Source organism: Myotis davidii, unplaced genomic scaffold (assembly GCF_000327345.1).
Source record: "Myotis davidii unplaced genomic scaffold, ASM32734v1 scaffold200, whole genome shotgun sequence".
NCBI lineage: Eukaryota > Metazoa > Chordata > Mammalia > Chiroptera > Vespertilionidae > Myotis > Myotis davidii.
Genome location: NW_006293700.1, coordinates 40372 through 54046, shown reverse-complemented (window position 1 = coordinate 54046; position 13675 = coordinate 40372). Strand labels below are relative to the sequence as shown.

At 34.0% G+C, this 13675-nt stretch overlaps 1 protein-coding gene across 1 annotated transcript in view; it reads right to left on the bottom strand.

The window, feature by feature from the left end:
• The window catches only part of LOC102757537 (chromosome unknown open reading frame, human C8orf34), a 208568-nt gene that overhangs the window by 165361 nt on the left and 29532 nt on the right, over positions 1-13675 (bottom strand). The window contains exon 6 of the mRNA XM_015566289.1: positions 10586-10752. Coding sequence (XP_015421775.1) covers positions 10586-10752 — 167 coding nt within the window. The remainder of the gene's footprint in view (positions 1-10585; positions 10753-13675) is intronic.

Sequence of the window (13675 nt, the reverse complement as noted above, 5' to 3'; positions counted from 1 at the left end):
CACAGACAGTGGGTGGTGAAAGCTTAGGGGTGGGGTGGGGGAAGGAGAGGGCAATGGGTGGGGGGGAGGGACATACGTAAGACTTTCAACAATAAAGATTTATTTTAAAAAATCAACAATAAGAAAATAAACAACCCAATTAAAGAATAGGCCAATGATCTGAACAGACACCTCACCAAAAAAGACAGATGGCAAATAAGCGTATGAAAAGGTCTTCAACATCATCTGTCATTAGGTTATTGGAAATAAAACGAGGTAACACTGCACACCTATTAAAATGGCTACAATAAAAAAAAAAGTACAGCACCAAATGCTGGTGAAGATGTGAAGCCACAAGAACTCTCATTCCTTGGTGGGGAGAATGCAAAATGGTACAGCCACTTTGAAAAATACTTTGGCAGTTTCTTACAAAACTAAACATATTTTTACTATACAATCCAGCGATCATGCTCCTTTGTATACACCCAAATAAACTGAAAACTTACATTCACACAAAAATCTGCACACAGATGTTTTTAGCAGCATTATTTACAACTGCTAATACTTGGAAGCAAAGATGTCCTCCTTCAGTCGATGAAAAGATACACTGTACCATTCAGACACTTTACCAGTTGCAACAGCATGGATAGACCTAGGGAGCATTATACTAAGCAAAATAAGCCAGTCAGAGAAAGATAAGTATCATCTGATCTCACTCATATGTAGAATCTAATGACCAACATAAACTGATAAAAAAAAATAGACCCAGAGACATAGAAACATTGAGCGGACTGCCAAATACCAGAGGGAAGGCAGGGGAGGGATGAGGGGGAGACAACCCAATTAAAGAATAGGCCAATGATCTGAACAGACACCTCACCAAAAAAGACAGATGGCAAATAAGCGTATGAAAAGGTCTTCAACATCATCTGTCATTAGGTTATTGGAAATAAAACGAGGTAACACTGCACACCTATTAAAATGGCTACAATAAAAAAAAAAGTACAGCACCAAATGCTGGTGAAGATGTGAAGCCACAAGAACTCTCATTCCTTGGTGGGGAGAATGCAAAATGGTACAGCCACTTTGAAAAATACTTTGGCAGTTTCTTACAAAACTAAACATATTTTTACTATACAATCCAGCGATCATGCTCCTTTGTATACACCCAAATAAACTGAAAACTTACATTCACACAAAAATCTGCACACAGATGTTTTTAGCAGCATTATTTACAACTGCTAATACTTGGAAGCAACCAAGATGTCCTTCAGTCGATGAAAAGATACACTGTACCATTCAGACTGTAATACTATTAGTGTTAAAAATAAATGAGCTACCCAGCCATAAAAAGACATGGAATAATCATTAAATGCATGTTATTAAGTGAAATAAGTCAATATCAAAAGCCTGCACACTATGATTCCAGCTGTACAAAAATCTGAAGAAGACTATACTATGGATACAGTAAAAGGATCAGTGGTTGCCAATGGTTATGTGTGAGGAAGGGATCATCAGCTCAATTTTGCTATGAACCTAAAAATGCTCTAAAACCTAAACCAGTGGTCGGCAAACTGTGGCTCATGAGCCACATGCGGCTCTTTGGCCCCTTGAGTGTGGCTCTTCCCCAAATGCCACGTGTGGCCGCGCACGCACAATGCAATTGAAACTTAGTGGCCCATGCGCAGAAGTCAGTAAAAAAGGAACAAGGACTAATACAACAACAATATTAATAAATTTTGTAAATATTATTCTAAGTAAAAGAAGTCCTTCATAGAAGATCACACATAGTATATGATTTCATTTATGTAATGCTCAGAATACCCAAGCCATAAGACAGAAAAGAATAATGATTGCCTCACTGTGAGGGAGTGGGTGGTGGTAGAACGAGGAGTAACTGCTAATTGGTTGGGTTTTTGGGGGGAGGGGCGATGAAAATGTTCTAAACTTAGATTGTGGGATGGTTGCAGAACTCTGTAAATATAGTAAAAGCCATTGAACTCTATACATTTAATGGATAAATTTTATGTCATGTATGTATATCTCACTGACGATGTTTAAACAAAGAATATAAAAAGAATCACAATATATGTACTGCACATTTCCAGTTGGTAACAAGAACCTTTTCAGTTTAAATTGCCACAACTTTAGCTCTCTGTATCACAAGCACGTCAGTAAGGAAGGACATTTCAGTATATCAAATAAAATATGGTGTGTCCACATTGGAAGAGTATGTATATTCAAAACAAGGAAATTTATCATCAAAGATCAAATTCTGCTTTCTGAAGTGCAACTATGAAATTAAAAAGACAATTTCTGTTTTTGTTCAGGATTATTCACACATGAGGCTTACAATAGGCAGACTTTGGAAAACATATTAAAGGTCACAGCAGAGATATTTCCATAGCAAATGCCTACATTACTGTCTTAAATTACCTTTCATATCTCATGTGTGTTTCTATAAAATGTAATCATTTTATTTTAGGAACAATAACAAACATCAAATTTAATTTTGACTCCTTGAGTATTCTCATGATCTGACATTATGCAGCCATGATTTTTATATACAAAAATTTCTATTTTATTTTTTTCGAATTCACATCTGCACGGATATACACAGATAGTAAATGTACAACGTAATGAGTTTTGATAAATGTATACACCCATGTGGTAATGAGCACTTCGATGAAAATATAAAATATTTCTATCAGCACAGAAAGCTTCCTGATACCAATCCCTAACCACCCACACTATGTTCTGATGTCTATCACCATAGATCAGTTTTGTCTGTTTTTGAGTTCCCTATGATTAAATTAGCATAGTGTGTAGTCATTTGTTTCTGGTTTCTCTTGTTCGGCGTAGTGTTTATACGTGTCTTATTTGGCTTAAATTGCCATAACAAAATGTCTTAGACTAGATGGCTCAAATAACAGAAATTTATTTTCTCATAGTCATGGAAGCTGGAAAGTCCAAGGTGAAGGTGTCAGCTGGGTCAATGTCTGGTGAGAGCTCTCTCCTTGGGTTGCAGATGGCCACCTTCTCACTGCATCCTCACATGACCTTTCCTGATTGCTGAGTGTGCATGCACATAGAGGCAGAGAAAGAGGGAGAGGGAGAGGGAGGGGAGACGGCTCTGTATCTTTCCCTTCTTATAAGGCCACCAGACCTACTGAATTGGGAACCCACCCTTATGACCTCCTGTAACCTTAATAATTATCCCTGAAAGTCCTGTCTCCAAATAGTATCAAAATTAGGAGTTATGGCATCAACATATGAATTGGTCCATAACAATGAGATTCCTCCAGATTGCCACATGTATCAGTGATTAAATCATTTTTATTACTTAACAATATTTCATTGTGTAAATATATCACAATTTATTTATAATTTCTCCTAGTGATTACAATTTTGTTTTTTGTCTAGGATATTTATTATAATAAAACTGCTTTCATACACAACTATTTGAGGATACATGTTTATTTCTCTTAGGAAAATATCTAAGAATTTCTAGGCCATAGTGTAGGTACATATTGAATTTTATAAGAAACTGCCAGACATTTACTCCAAAGTGATTGTAAAATTTTTCATTCCTATGAGCAATATTTGAAATATACAGTGACACCACATTCTTGGCAATATTTTGTGTTGAGAGTCTTTAGCCCTTCTAGTTGGTTTGTAGTGATCTTTCAGTGCTGCTTTAATTTGCATTTCTTTGAAGTTATGAAGTTAAACACTGTTCATGTGCTTATTTACCATTTGTTTAACTCATTTTGTGAACTTCCTGTTGAAAGCTTTTGCCCTTTTTTAAAAAAGAATATTGTCCAGCTAAAGGACATATCAGAGATTAAGCTGATAAGAATAGATACTACACTTGATCTTAGCCAAAAGGCCAAGAAATGATTGTCAGATATACTGTCCATATTTTCTCCCAGTAAGTGGTATACTTCTCTATTTTTTAAATTTTCTTCTTACCTTCTCATTTTCTGAGAAGCTTATAATTTTAATGAGGTCCGGTTTATTAAATGTCTTTTTTAATCCTTAGTTATCTCTTAAAAAAAAATCTCTGCCTGCCTCAAGGTTGTCCCTATAATTCATTTAAAAATATTTTTTGTTAGGGTACAATTTCTTTACATTTATCTCATTGTTCCAGTGCCAATGCTTGAAAATATTTTCTTTATATATCAAATTGCCTGATGCCTTTGTTGAAAACGAACTGACTAGATATATTTCTAAACTTTAAACTATTTCCTCGATCTGCTTGTCAAGTTTTGTATCAATACCATATTGTCTTGGCTGTTGTATAGCCTTATGGTAAGTCCTGAAATCAGATATTTTAATTCCAGATACTCTCCTTTTCCCTGATGATTTTATCAATTTCAGGTCATTATTTCCATATATATTTTAGAATTAGCTCATCAAGTTCTTTCTTTTTTTAAGCCTATTAGAAATTTGATTGAGACCAAATTGGATCATAGAGATTTAATTTAATAATACTTTGTTGAGAACATATGTATCTGTGTCCATAAGGGACACGCTAGTCTCAAAACAACCCGCAAAGTTTTCTCTCTTCTCCACTTCCTGAGTTTATCACATTTGGCATTATTTTTTACTTAATATCTGAAAATTCATCAAAGAAACCATGTGAACCTGAAGTTGTCTTTTGGTGAGGGATTTTGTTTGCAAATTCAATTTTTTTAACAAATATGGAACTAATCAGATATCCTATTTCTCCTTTTTTTATATCTGGTATGATGTGTTTTGCTAGAATTTTTTTTCCATTATATCTAAGTGTCAAATATGCTGATACAAAGTTGTTTTCACATGTTTTTTATTATCTTTTGTGTAAGATCTATGGTGAAATCTGGTCTTGCCTATCTTTTTCATAGTGGTAATTTGTATTTTTCTACCCTTTTCCTTGTCAGCATTAGGAGGAATGTATCAGTTTCCGCATTGCTAACATTCTCTGTTAGCTTTCTAGGTCATTGATTCCTCTGCTTAACTGCATCATTTGCTTCTTTCAACTTATTTGGATTCCATTTGCATTTACCTTCTGTAATGCCACATTCCTTATACTGAATATCTGCCTTTAAATAATAAAATAAATAGTATTTTAGAAGAAATTTGACTCCCAGCAGATCTGATATTAAAATCCCCTAAAATAAGCCTATGTTGACTTGTAAGTGCTAATAGTTTTCTTGAAAATAATTACTCTTTATTGAAATTTCTGAAATATTTTGCTTGTCAGGAAGGCAGTAAACAGTAAAATTATGTAGACAGTATTCACATGGGAACATTCAATGACAAAGGGAACTAAGAAGGCTAAAATCCTGAAACCACTGTAAGACCAGTAATAAGCATGCATTACTTTTCTTACTTTATTTTAAAGCTGAGAAGTAGGTTTACAGTTGTAATGGAAATAAATAACAGAATAATTAATGAATAATAATACAAGAATAAGCTGTGTTTTGCATACTCACAACTGTAAATCTACTTTTGTCGGCCCTGTACATCTCATGACTTCACAGAAGGAAATATTTAATACTCAGAATGTGAAAGATTTTTTTATACATCTGTGTGAGGTCCTAGTTTTTCCATAATACTAAGTCAACTAGTGAACATTTAAAAATACATATGCAAATTTTCTATAATATTTAATGAATTGTGGTCATTACTTCCAGTATAACTACTGACATTTGTGAGAATATCTTATATTTAAAAATGAGGTTTACTTAGATGCAGGTGATTTGGAAGAGAAGTTATTCAGTATGTTCTAGACTTAGAGCACTAACTCGGTGGTGCTCAAAATTATTTTATTTTGACATCACACAAATTTAGATATTTTAATCTCCAGCATGTACTAATTCCACACTAAGCTATTTTCATACTATGATGAATGAATTTCTCAGTAACATTTAAAGCAATCTTACAACTTAAAGTTTTAACAGAATCTTTTCTACAAAAAAATCTACATTTTAAAAGTGATAACATTTATGCTGCCCTGATACGCCCAATGAGTGATACTCAAAGGAAACAAAGCGTGTATCTCTGTTCCCATGTGCTCCAGTCTATTCCACACACTTTAGACCATTAAAACACAGGTAGGCGATAGGTAGTTAGATAGGTTATTGTTTTCATTAAGCCCCCCCCACCCCCCCCCACCCCCCGTGAACAAAACAGAGTGACAGCACCCATTTCTCATTAGGTAAAATGCATGCTATTTTGCAAAAACGGGTACTCTCTATTTTAAAAAGTCTCCAATTAAAAACAAAAAGCAGAGTGAATGTTTACTTTAAAAAAATGCAGAAGAATTTGCCAAAGGATCATTTTGATGCCATGAGTGCCTCCAGAAAATAAAGTTTATATTTTACAGAATGTGGTAATATACTTAGTTTTTTAGAAACTCAATTACTATATTCTGCAAAGAATACCAGTACTGTATAATTATGCTTGTTCTTAACTATTAAATTTATAACAAATAAAATATATTTTTAAGCACCTTGTATGTTTTGGTAATATAACTTTAGTTTTAATTTTTAGATGACTGTGACCTATGACTAGAAAGTATAAAGCATGACTAATCCTGTTTTTTTTTCTTTTTAGTACTTCCTGCATGTGATTTTTAGATATTAGCCTCATCATCAATTCTGAGAAAGCATAAAAATTTTTAAAGAGTAATAACCCATACTAAAGTGTGTAAGAAAAGTAGTTGTATCTTTCAAATAATTCTAGTGATATTTTAATGAATATAAATTATGCAGAGAACAATCAAATATGTATTACAATTAGTATTTCATAAAAAATAAGAGGAAAAATGCATGTAACATGATGAAAATGGGCTCATATTCACAAAGTGAAATCTTTGAAACTAATGAAGTCCCTCAAATTTTCTGTATAAAATAATAAAATAAAATACATAAAGGTTTTTATATCTTTACCACTGCAACTTGTCTTTCCATTTTTGAAAATTACTTATTTTAATAACTTAAAAAGCATGAAAATGTTTTATTATGGCTTACTCATTGTGGTCATTAATTTCTAGCACAATTACTAAAATAACTGAGAATATCTTATATTTGAAGTGAAAGTTATTTAATTTAAGGTGACATGGAGATATTTTATTCAATATCTTCTGTAATCAGAGTACCAAATTCAGAAGTGATTAAAATTATTATATCTTACACTCCACAAATTTTGATGTTATTCTCTGATATATAATAATTCCATATTAATTTACTTATATACTATGAGTTTATAAGTAGTATTTAAAGCAATCCTACAGAAAATATTTAAACTACATAAAAAATTATAAATGGTGTACTAAAATTTTTTTCATATACCCAATACATTTAGAAAATAAATCCACAAAAATGCAACCAAACTGTAGAGAATTAAATATTAGTATATATTAACATTGCTAGATTTTGTAATAAACAAAACCAGGATTAATAGTTTTGTTAAAGTTTACTACTTCAACTAAAAACCTTTTTCCAAAAACACTTCCAATCAATCAGTTTTGATAAGGAATAATTATTTATATATTAATGTAAGCTAATCATTATACCTTTTACTTATTTATCACTTCAAAAAGTTTACAGAGTGCTTCACATGCATAATAAATAAAAATTCAACCTGTTAAATCATGGTATAGATAATGACAATTTAAACCCTAAAACACATAAGCTAGAGCTAAACCATTCTACAAAACATAGTAGCTTAAAAAAGGTATTTTAAGTATCAGATGTCTCTGTTTGATTTTACACTTGATTCTATGTACTACAATTACACTTCATGAAATTTTCAAGAACTTAGCATTTGAATTTGTTTCAAATAAATATAATCAGATGTTTCTTTAGAAGCAGAGTTTCAAAATTATTGTCTTAAAATTCTATAATAAACAAAATGATGGAAATCTAATATTAAAAGGACTAGGAAGGTAGATTTTTATAGTTTCTAAATAGATTTAGGAGTACTGTACCAATGATTCCATTGAAAAACACTGAAATATTAAGAGATATACATGGCTACCCAAGATGTCAAGTCCTAAAATAAATAAGAACTATTTTATGCTATATCCATACTTGGCATACTAACCTGTCATTGTATCATGACTGAAAAAATTCTTACTTCTTGTGTTAACTGAAATTATCATGTACATTTAATTTCATATAAAAGATGAGCCATTACCTTAGTGAGACCTAAGTAACATCGTATGTAATGAATTTATATATACTAGTTACTTTTGAAGAAAACTCTGAGTTTATATTTTAAATGTGTATTTTAAAAATCATTAAATTATATTAGTGGGTACAAATATTTGGGCCTTAAAAATCAAACATATTTCATATTCAAATGACATTTTATTTAGTAGATGAACTTTCTGGGTGAAACCATCTTTTAGACTGAATTTTCTGCCATATCACCTTTGTTCATGGAGACAAGTAGGCAACAGGGAAAGCTGCGTATGGCGTTATTTTAGGGGATAGACTAATGGACTTGGAGCATGTGGAGATCAGCATTAGTATACCACCAGCTCTCTGTGCTGAGACATGTAGAATTACAGGAAGAAAGGCCAAGTCCTTTGACTATCTCTTAGGATTAAGTTTGCTAAAAGGTCTAAATGAAAAAAAAAATTAATGAGGACCAGCTATTAGTTGCTCACGTTAGGTAGTCAAAACCCAACCCTCTGGTCTTCAGCTTGGGAGACCTGACACTTGATAACAGAGCAGCCGACATCTATGGGGCACCAGCACTGAGTGGACATCAGAGCCCCCTTAAAGAATCCCTTAAAGAATCCCTTGAGATACCACCGAAGTTCTGCGATCTCCTCTGAACTCCTGAGGCTCTCAGTAACCCTACAGTGATTCTGAGCCTGCATTTCTTCAAAAGATTCGTGTGGCAAGCGACAGTTGCCTTCATGTGGACATTGGCTAACGATGAGCTGTCATTTACAGGAAAGGATAGAGAGAGGAAAATATCGGCACAATGCAATGCCGATTCATTGTTACTGACCAAAGCAGAGAACAATTTATAAGCACTGTCCTGGGGCATAAATGCAGAGATTCCATTCCTACCAGAGTAAACCTACACGGAGAACGATCGCACTCTGCCTGCTGACGATGCACCTCGGGACTCACCAGAACGATCAGTTTCTTTAGGAAATATTCCCTGATCGCCGTCCCCTACTCATGCATTAGGGATTCTCCCTATATACAGCTGAAAACTTAATCAAATTAGACCTGCAGCAGCACTACTGGAGTGATGTATTTACATTTTTATCTTGAACACTAGAAGGTAAAGTTCTAGCAAACAGAGACCGTGATTATTTTATTTTTATGTCCCCAGGACTCACTGCCTAGCACATAGTAAGTGCTCAGTAAATACTTGTTGAATGGAAATTAACTGAAAAAGGTCTGACCACCACATCCTGCACATCTGCCACAGTAATGATTTGGAGGTGGGGAAGAGAAGATTCCTTAAGAAGCACCAAGGCTTAATTGTTCTTTTGAAAGAGAGAGACCAACAGCTTGAGATGAAAATACCATGATATAGTCTCCTCAATGCTAGAATAAATGCAGGTATTATAACATCAGAAAACATCAGTGAGCCTGCTATCACTGACTAAATAACACCTCTGTAGGCCAATGCAAAGAAACTTACATCACTTATCATAATGATAGTGTTTTACTGTCATAAATACTTAAAACCGAAGAATCTGGTATAAGAAAAAAATTTAAATATATGCATATTTCTGGGACTCCATATTTTATATGTTAAACTTATTTAAAGCTTTCAAATGACTAGACTTATTTTCTTACTAGTATATTGTTACAAAGTATTTAAAATTGCTCTAATTATTTGGAATAGAATAATTGATATCACTGACAAAAATGTTGTTTTATATGTGGATCACTTTCTCTGAAATAAAAGTTCATTCATTCTTTTGGAAAAAATGGTTTTCCAAAGGGAAGTTCAAGTTATTAAAGTTACTACAAAAATATTTCTGATGACACAGAAACATACATTTACTTCATCAATAGACATAAAAGGATTTCTTACATATACAACATTAATAAAGTTTTTATGAAAGTAATGGGCCTATGAAAAAGTTAAAAACTGAAATGTCTACATTTCAACTTTTCTGTCATTTATGGAAGATATAAAGCATTCGTTATACTCTCTGCCTCTTTAAATTTAACCTATTTTTATGAAACATTCTTAAATAACAGGGGGACATATGGGATAAGGATTGAAATATGTACTTTGGATACATTTTATAGACAAAAGCTGTAATCAAGGCAATTATAATCAGAGAATAAAGCAAACAACTGAATATCACAATTGCACACAGAATAAAGCTTGATTAAATAGTTAGAAGGCAAAGAGCTGCATGTATAAAACACAAAGTACAGTCTAATGGTTCGCATGCTTAGGTGATTTCAACTTAGCTCTTAGATGCAACTTCATAAAAGTCTAATGTAAATAAAATGTGCGTTAAGCTCTTTCCCCTAAGACAAAACTATTCAAAACTCTTCAAGTCTCTTAATCACCATACATTTTACAATGCCAAAGAAGAATAAAAGGAGAAATTATTAATTTTTAAAATTACCCAGCAATTCCATCGCATCATCTTCATTATCAATATCTTCTTCTGTTACGGGTGGGGTAGGGCTGTGAATAGACTCAAAAGAATCTTGAGAGAGCATCGCTGCCAGCAGTTTCTTATGTTGCTGTTGCTGCTGTTTTAATCCCTTGGTCTTGGGTTCCACCTTTAAGCTGAAGAAATATTTAAGTGTTAGCTTTGAATGATGATGACATGATGCATTAGCTGTGGTGAGTGAAGAAAATCGACAATCACATTTCATTCCATTATTTTGCCATGCAAATTTATGGACATTTTATTAAAATTTTCCCTAAGTATAATAAAAATACAGAGCCGGTCTTCTTTCTTAGACATCCTTTGGTACCTCATTTCTCAAGTTTTCATTTTAATAAAGTCCAGTTTACATTTTTCTTTCATGGATTGTGCCTTTGGTGTTATACCTAAAAATTCCCTGCCACACCTGAGGTCATATAGGTTATCTCTTATTTTCTTTAGAAGTTTTATAGTTTTACATTTTACATTTAGGTCTATGACCCATTTAGAGTTAAATTTTGTGGTGGGTGGGAGGTCTCTGTCTAGACTTCTTTTTTTTTTAACATGTGGACGTCCAGTTGTTCCAGCACCATTTGTAGAAAAGGCTACCTTTGCTCCATTGGATTGCTTTGGCTCCTTCGTCAAAGATTAGTTTACTATATTTCTGGGCTATGTGGCCTCTCTTTCCTGTCCCATTCTCTAATCTTTTGCCAATATACATTGTCTTGATTACTGTGGATTTATAGTAAGTCTTAGAGAAAGTTAATATCAGTTCTCCAATTTTGTTCTTCTCTTTCAATAATTTGTTCACCGTTCTGGGTCTTTCACCGCTCTATACAAACTTTGGAATCAGTTAGTTGATATTCACAAAACAACCTGCTGAAATTTTGATTGGGCCTATACATAAGTTTTAGTCTATTTTCTCTCTGGTGTTCATTTTGGATAAATTCTATAGATCTATCCTCATTAAAAAACTCTATACTCTGTCATTTCCAATCTGGGTCCATTTAACAAGTTTTTATATTTTGTTTCAGTTACATAAATTTCACTTGGTTCTTTGTCAGTATTTATATTTGTTGATATTTGGTGTTCTCATTTGTTTCAAGGGAACTTATAATTGCTTGTTGAAGCATTTTTATGATTTTTTAAAAAGCAGGATTAATTAGATTTAATGGGAAGAATCCAAAATAAAGTTCAAAGTTGTAAACCAGCGGTTCTCAACCTGTGGGTCGCGATCCCTTTGGGGGTCGAACGACCCTTTCACAGGGGTCGCCTAAGACCATCGGAAAACACATATATAATTACATATTGTTTTTGAGATTAATCACGATGCTTTAATTATGTTCAATTTGTAACAATGAAATTGGGGGTCACCACGACATGAGGAACTGTATTAAAGGGTCGCGCCATTAGGAAGGTTGAGAACCACTGTTGTAAACTAAGATGGCTGAGGGTTTCAGTGACGCTGACATGATCAGAGCAAATTGTGGGAGTTGCATGTTCACTGAAGAAAGTCCATCGCATATTATAATCTAATGTCTGATGTGAGAATGATGCCACTTCATCTTCTGGCTCTATTTTAGGAAACACATGCATTTAAATTCTTTGCCAGATAATTCCATCATCTGATTCATCTTAGTGTTAGCATTAGTTGACTATCTTTTCTCATGTAAGGTGTGGTTTTCCTGGTTCTTCGTATAATGTGACTTGCACAATTTGACTATTATTTTAAGAGTGTCTGGGGCCTATTCATATCTTTTATTTTAAAAGGCAGCCCCCTGGCTTACTTTTGTAACTTGTGGTTCCAGTGACAGCTTCAGAGCTCTTGAAGTGCTATTTTAGTTTGCCTGGGCTGTCTGGTGTTGCTGTGGCTCCCAGTGTACCTGCTGAGAGGGCAAAAGGAGCATCTCTAGGTTGTGCATCTGGTGCCTTTAGGTAGATAAAGGGAATGTCTGGTTATGGGGACATAAAGGATTCCCATGTCAAGTTTTGTTGTGGAGGGAACCCTTTTGTGTCTTTTTGTCAAGTAAAAGGCACTTAACTGCCCACTGTCTTCAGAGGGGAAGAGGAGTCTCAAGTCTGGCAGGAAAGGACAGTATGCCCTCTGACCCTTTCTTGTGGTGGGACTCTGTCAATTCCCTGGCCAGTGCAGCCAGGTTCTGCCCGTGAGGCCGGCAGGACTCCTGTCTGATTAGGGGGGAAAATGAACTTATCAAGGCCACCACCTCCTCTTGCTAGTCTGGGGTTGGGAAATGCCAGGCCTCGTTTGCCTTACGCTGTTGGTGGGAGAATCATACGTTGCTGGCCACTGTTGTTCCTCCAGTCGTCAGATCCCTAGCCATTCCATCCTCCTCTTTACATTTTTCACAGCATAAAACTGCTTCGGCTGCCTTCTCCATTATTTCCAAGGTTTATAGTTGTATTTAAGGGGGAGGAGCTGAGAGAGTCTGTGCCATTTTTTTCCAAAGCAGAGGTAGTAGATGACTTCTTAATTACAAAGAGCAAATGTATCTTCACAATGAAGAACCCTAGAGGATATGGCCTTAACCTTGCAAGTAAACAAACTCAGTATCAGCAATAATGGGGCAAACTGACATTATGAATCTCTAGATATGGGAAAAAGAAGAAGTACTCAGTACTATTACCTATGTAGAATTACTGCCAAAAATATTTAACTTGAGTTTAATTATCAGGAAACAATCAGACATGTCCAGATTTGGAAACAATTGCCTGCCATCTACAAGGATATCAATGTTATAAAATAAAACAAAAGTCGGAGACTGTTCTAGATTATAAAGACTAAAGAGACTTGAAAACTTAACTCCACACATGATCCTTCATTAGATGGTGGATAAAAAAGAAACAAACAAACACCAAAACACAACAATCTATAATAGACTCTACTGGAAAAAAGAGAGAAAGTTGAATATAGACTTCATATTAGATAATTTGATAGTATCACTGTTAAAAATTTTGTTATGTTAATGGCATTATAGTTGTATATGAGGATATCCTTATTCTCAGGAAATAAATGTTAAAGAATTAATGAATTAATACATTATA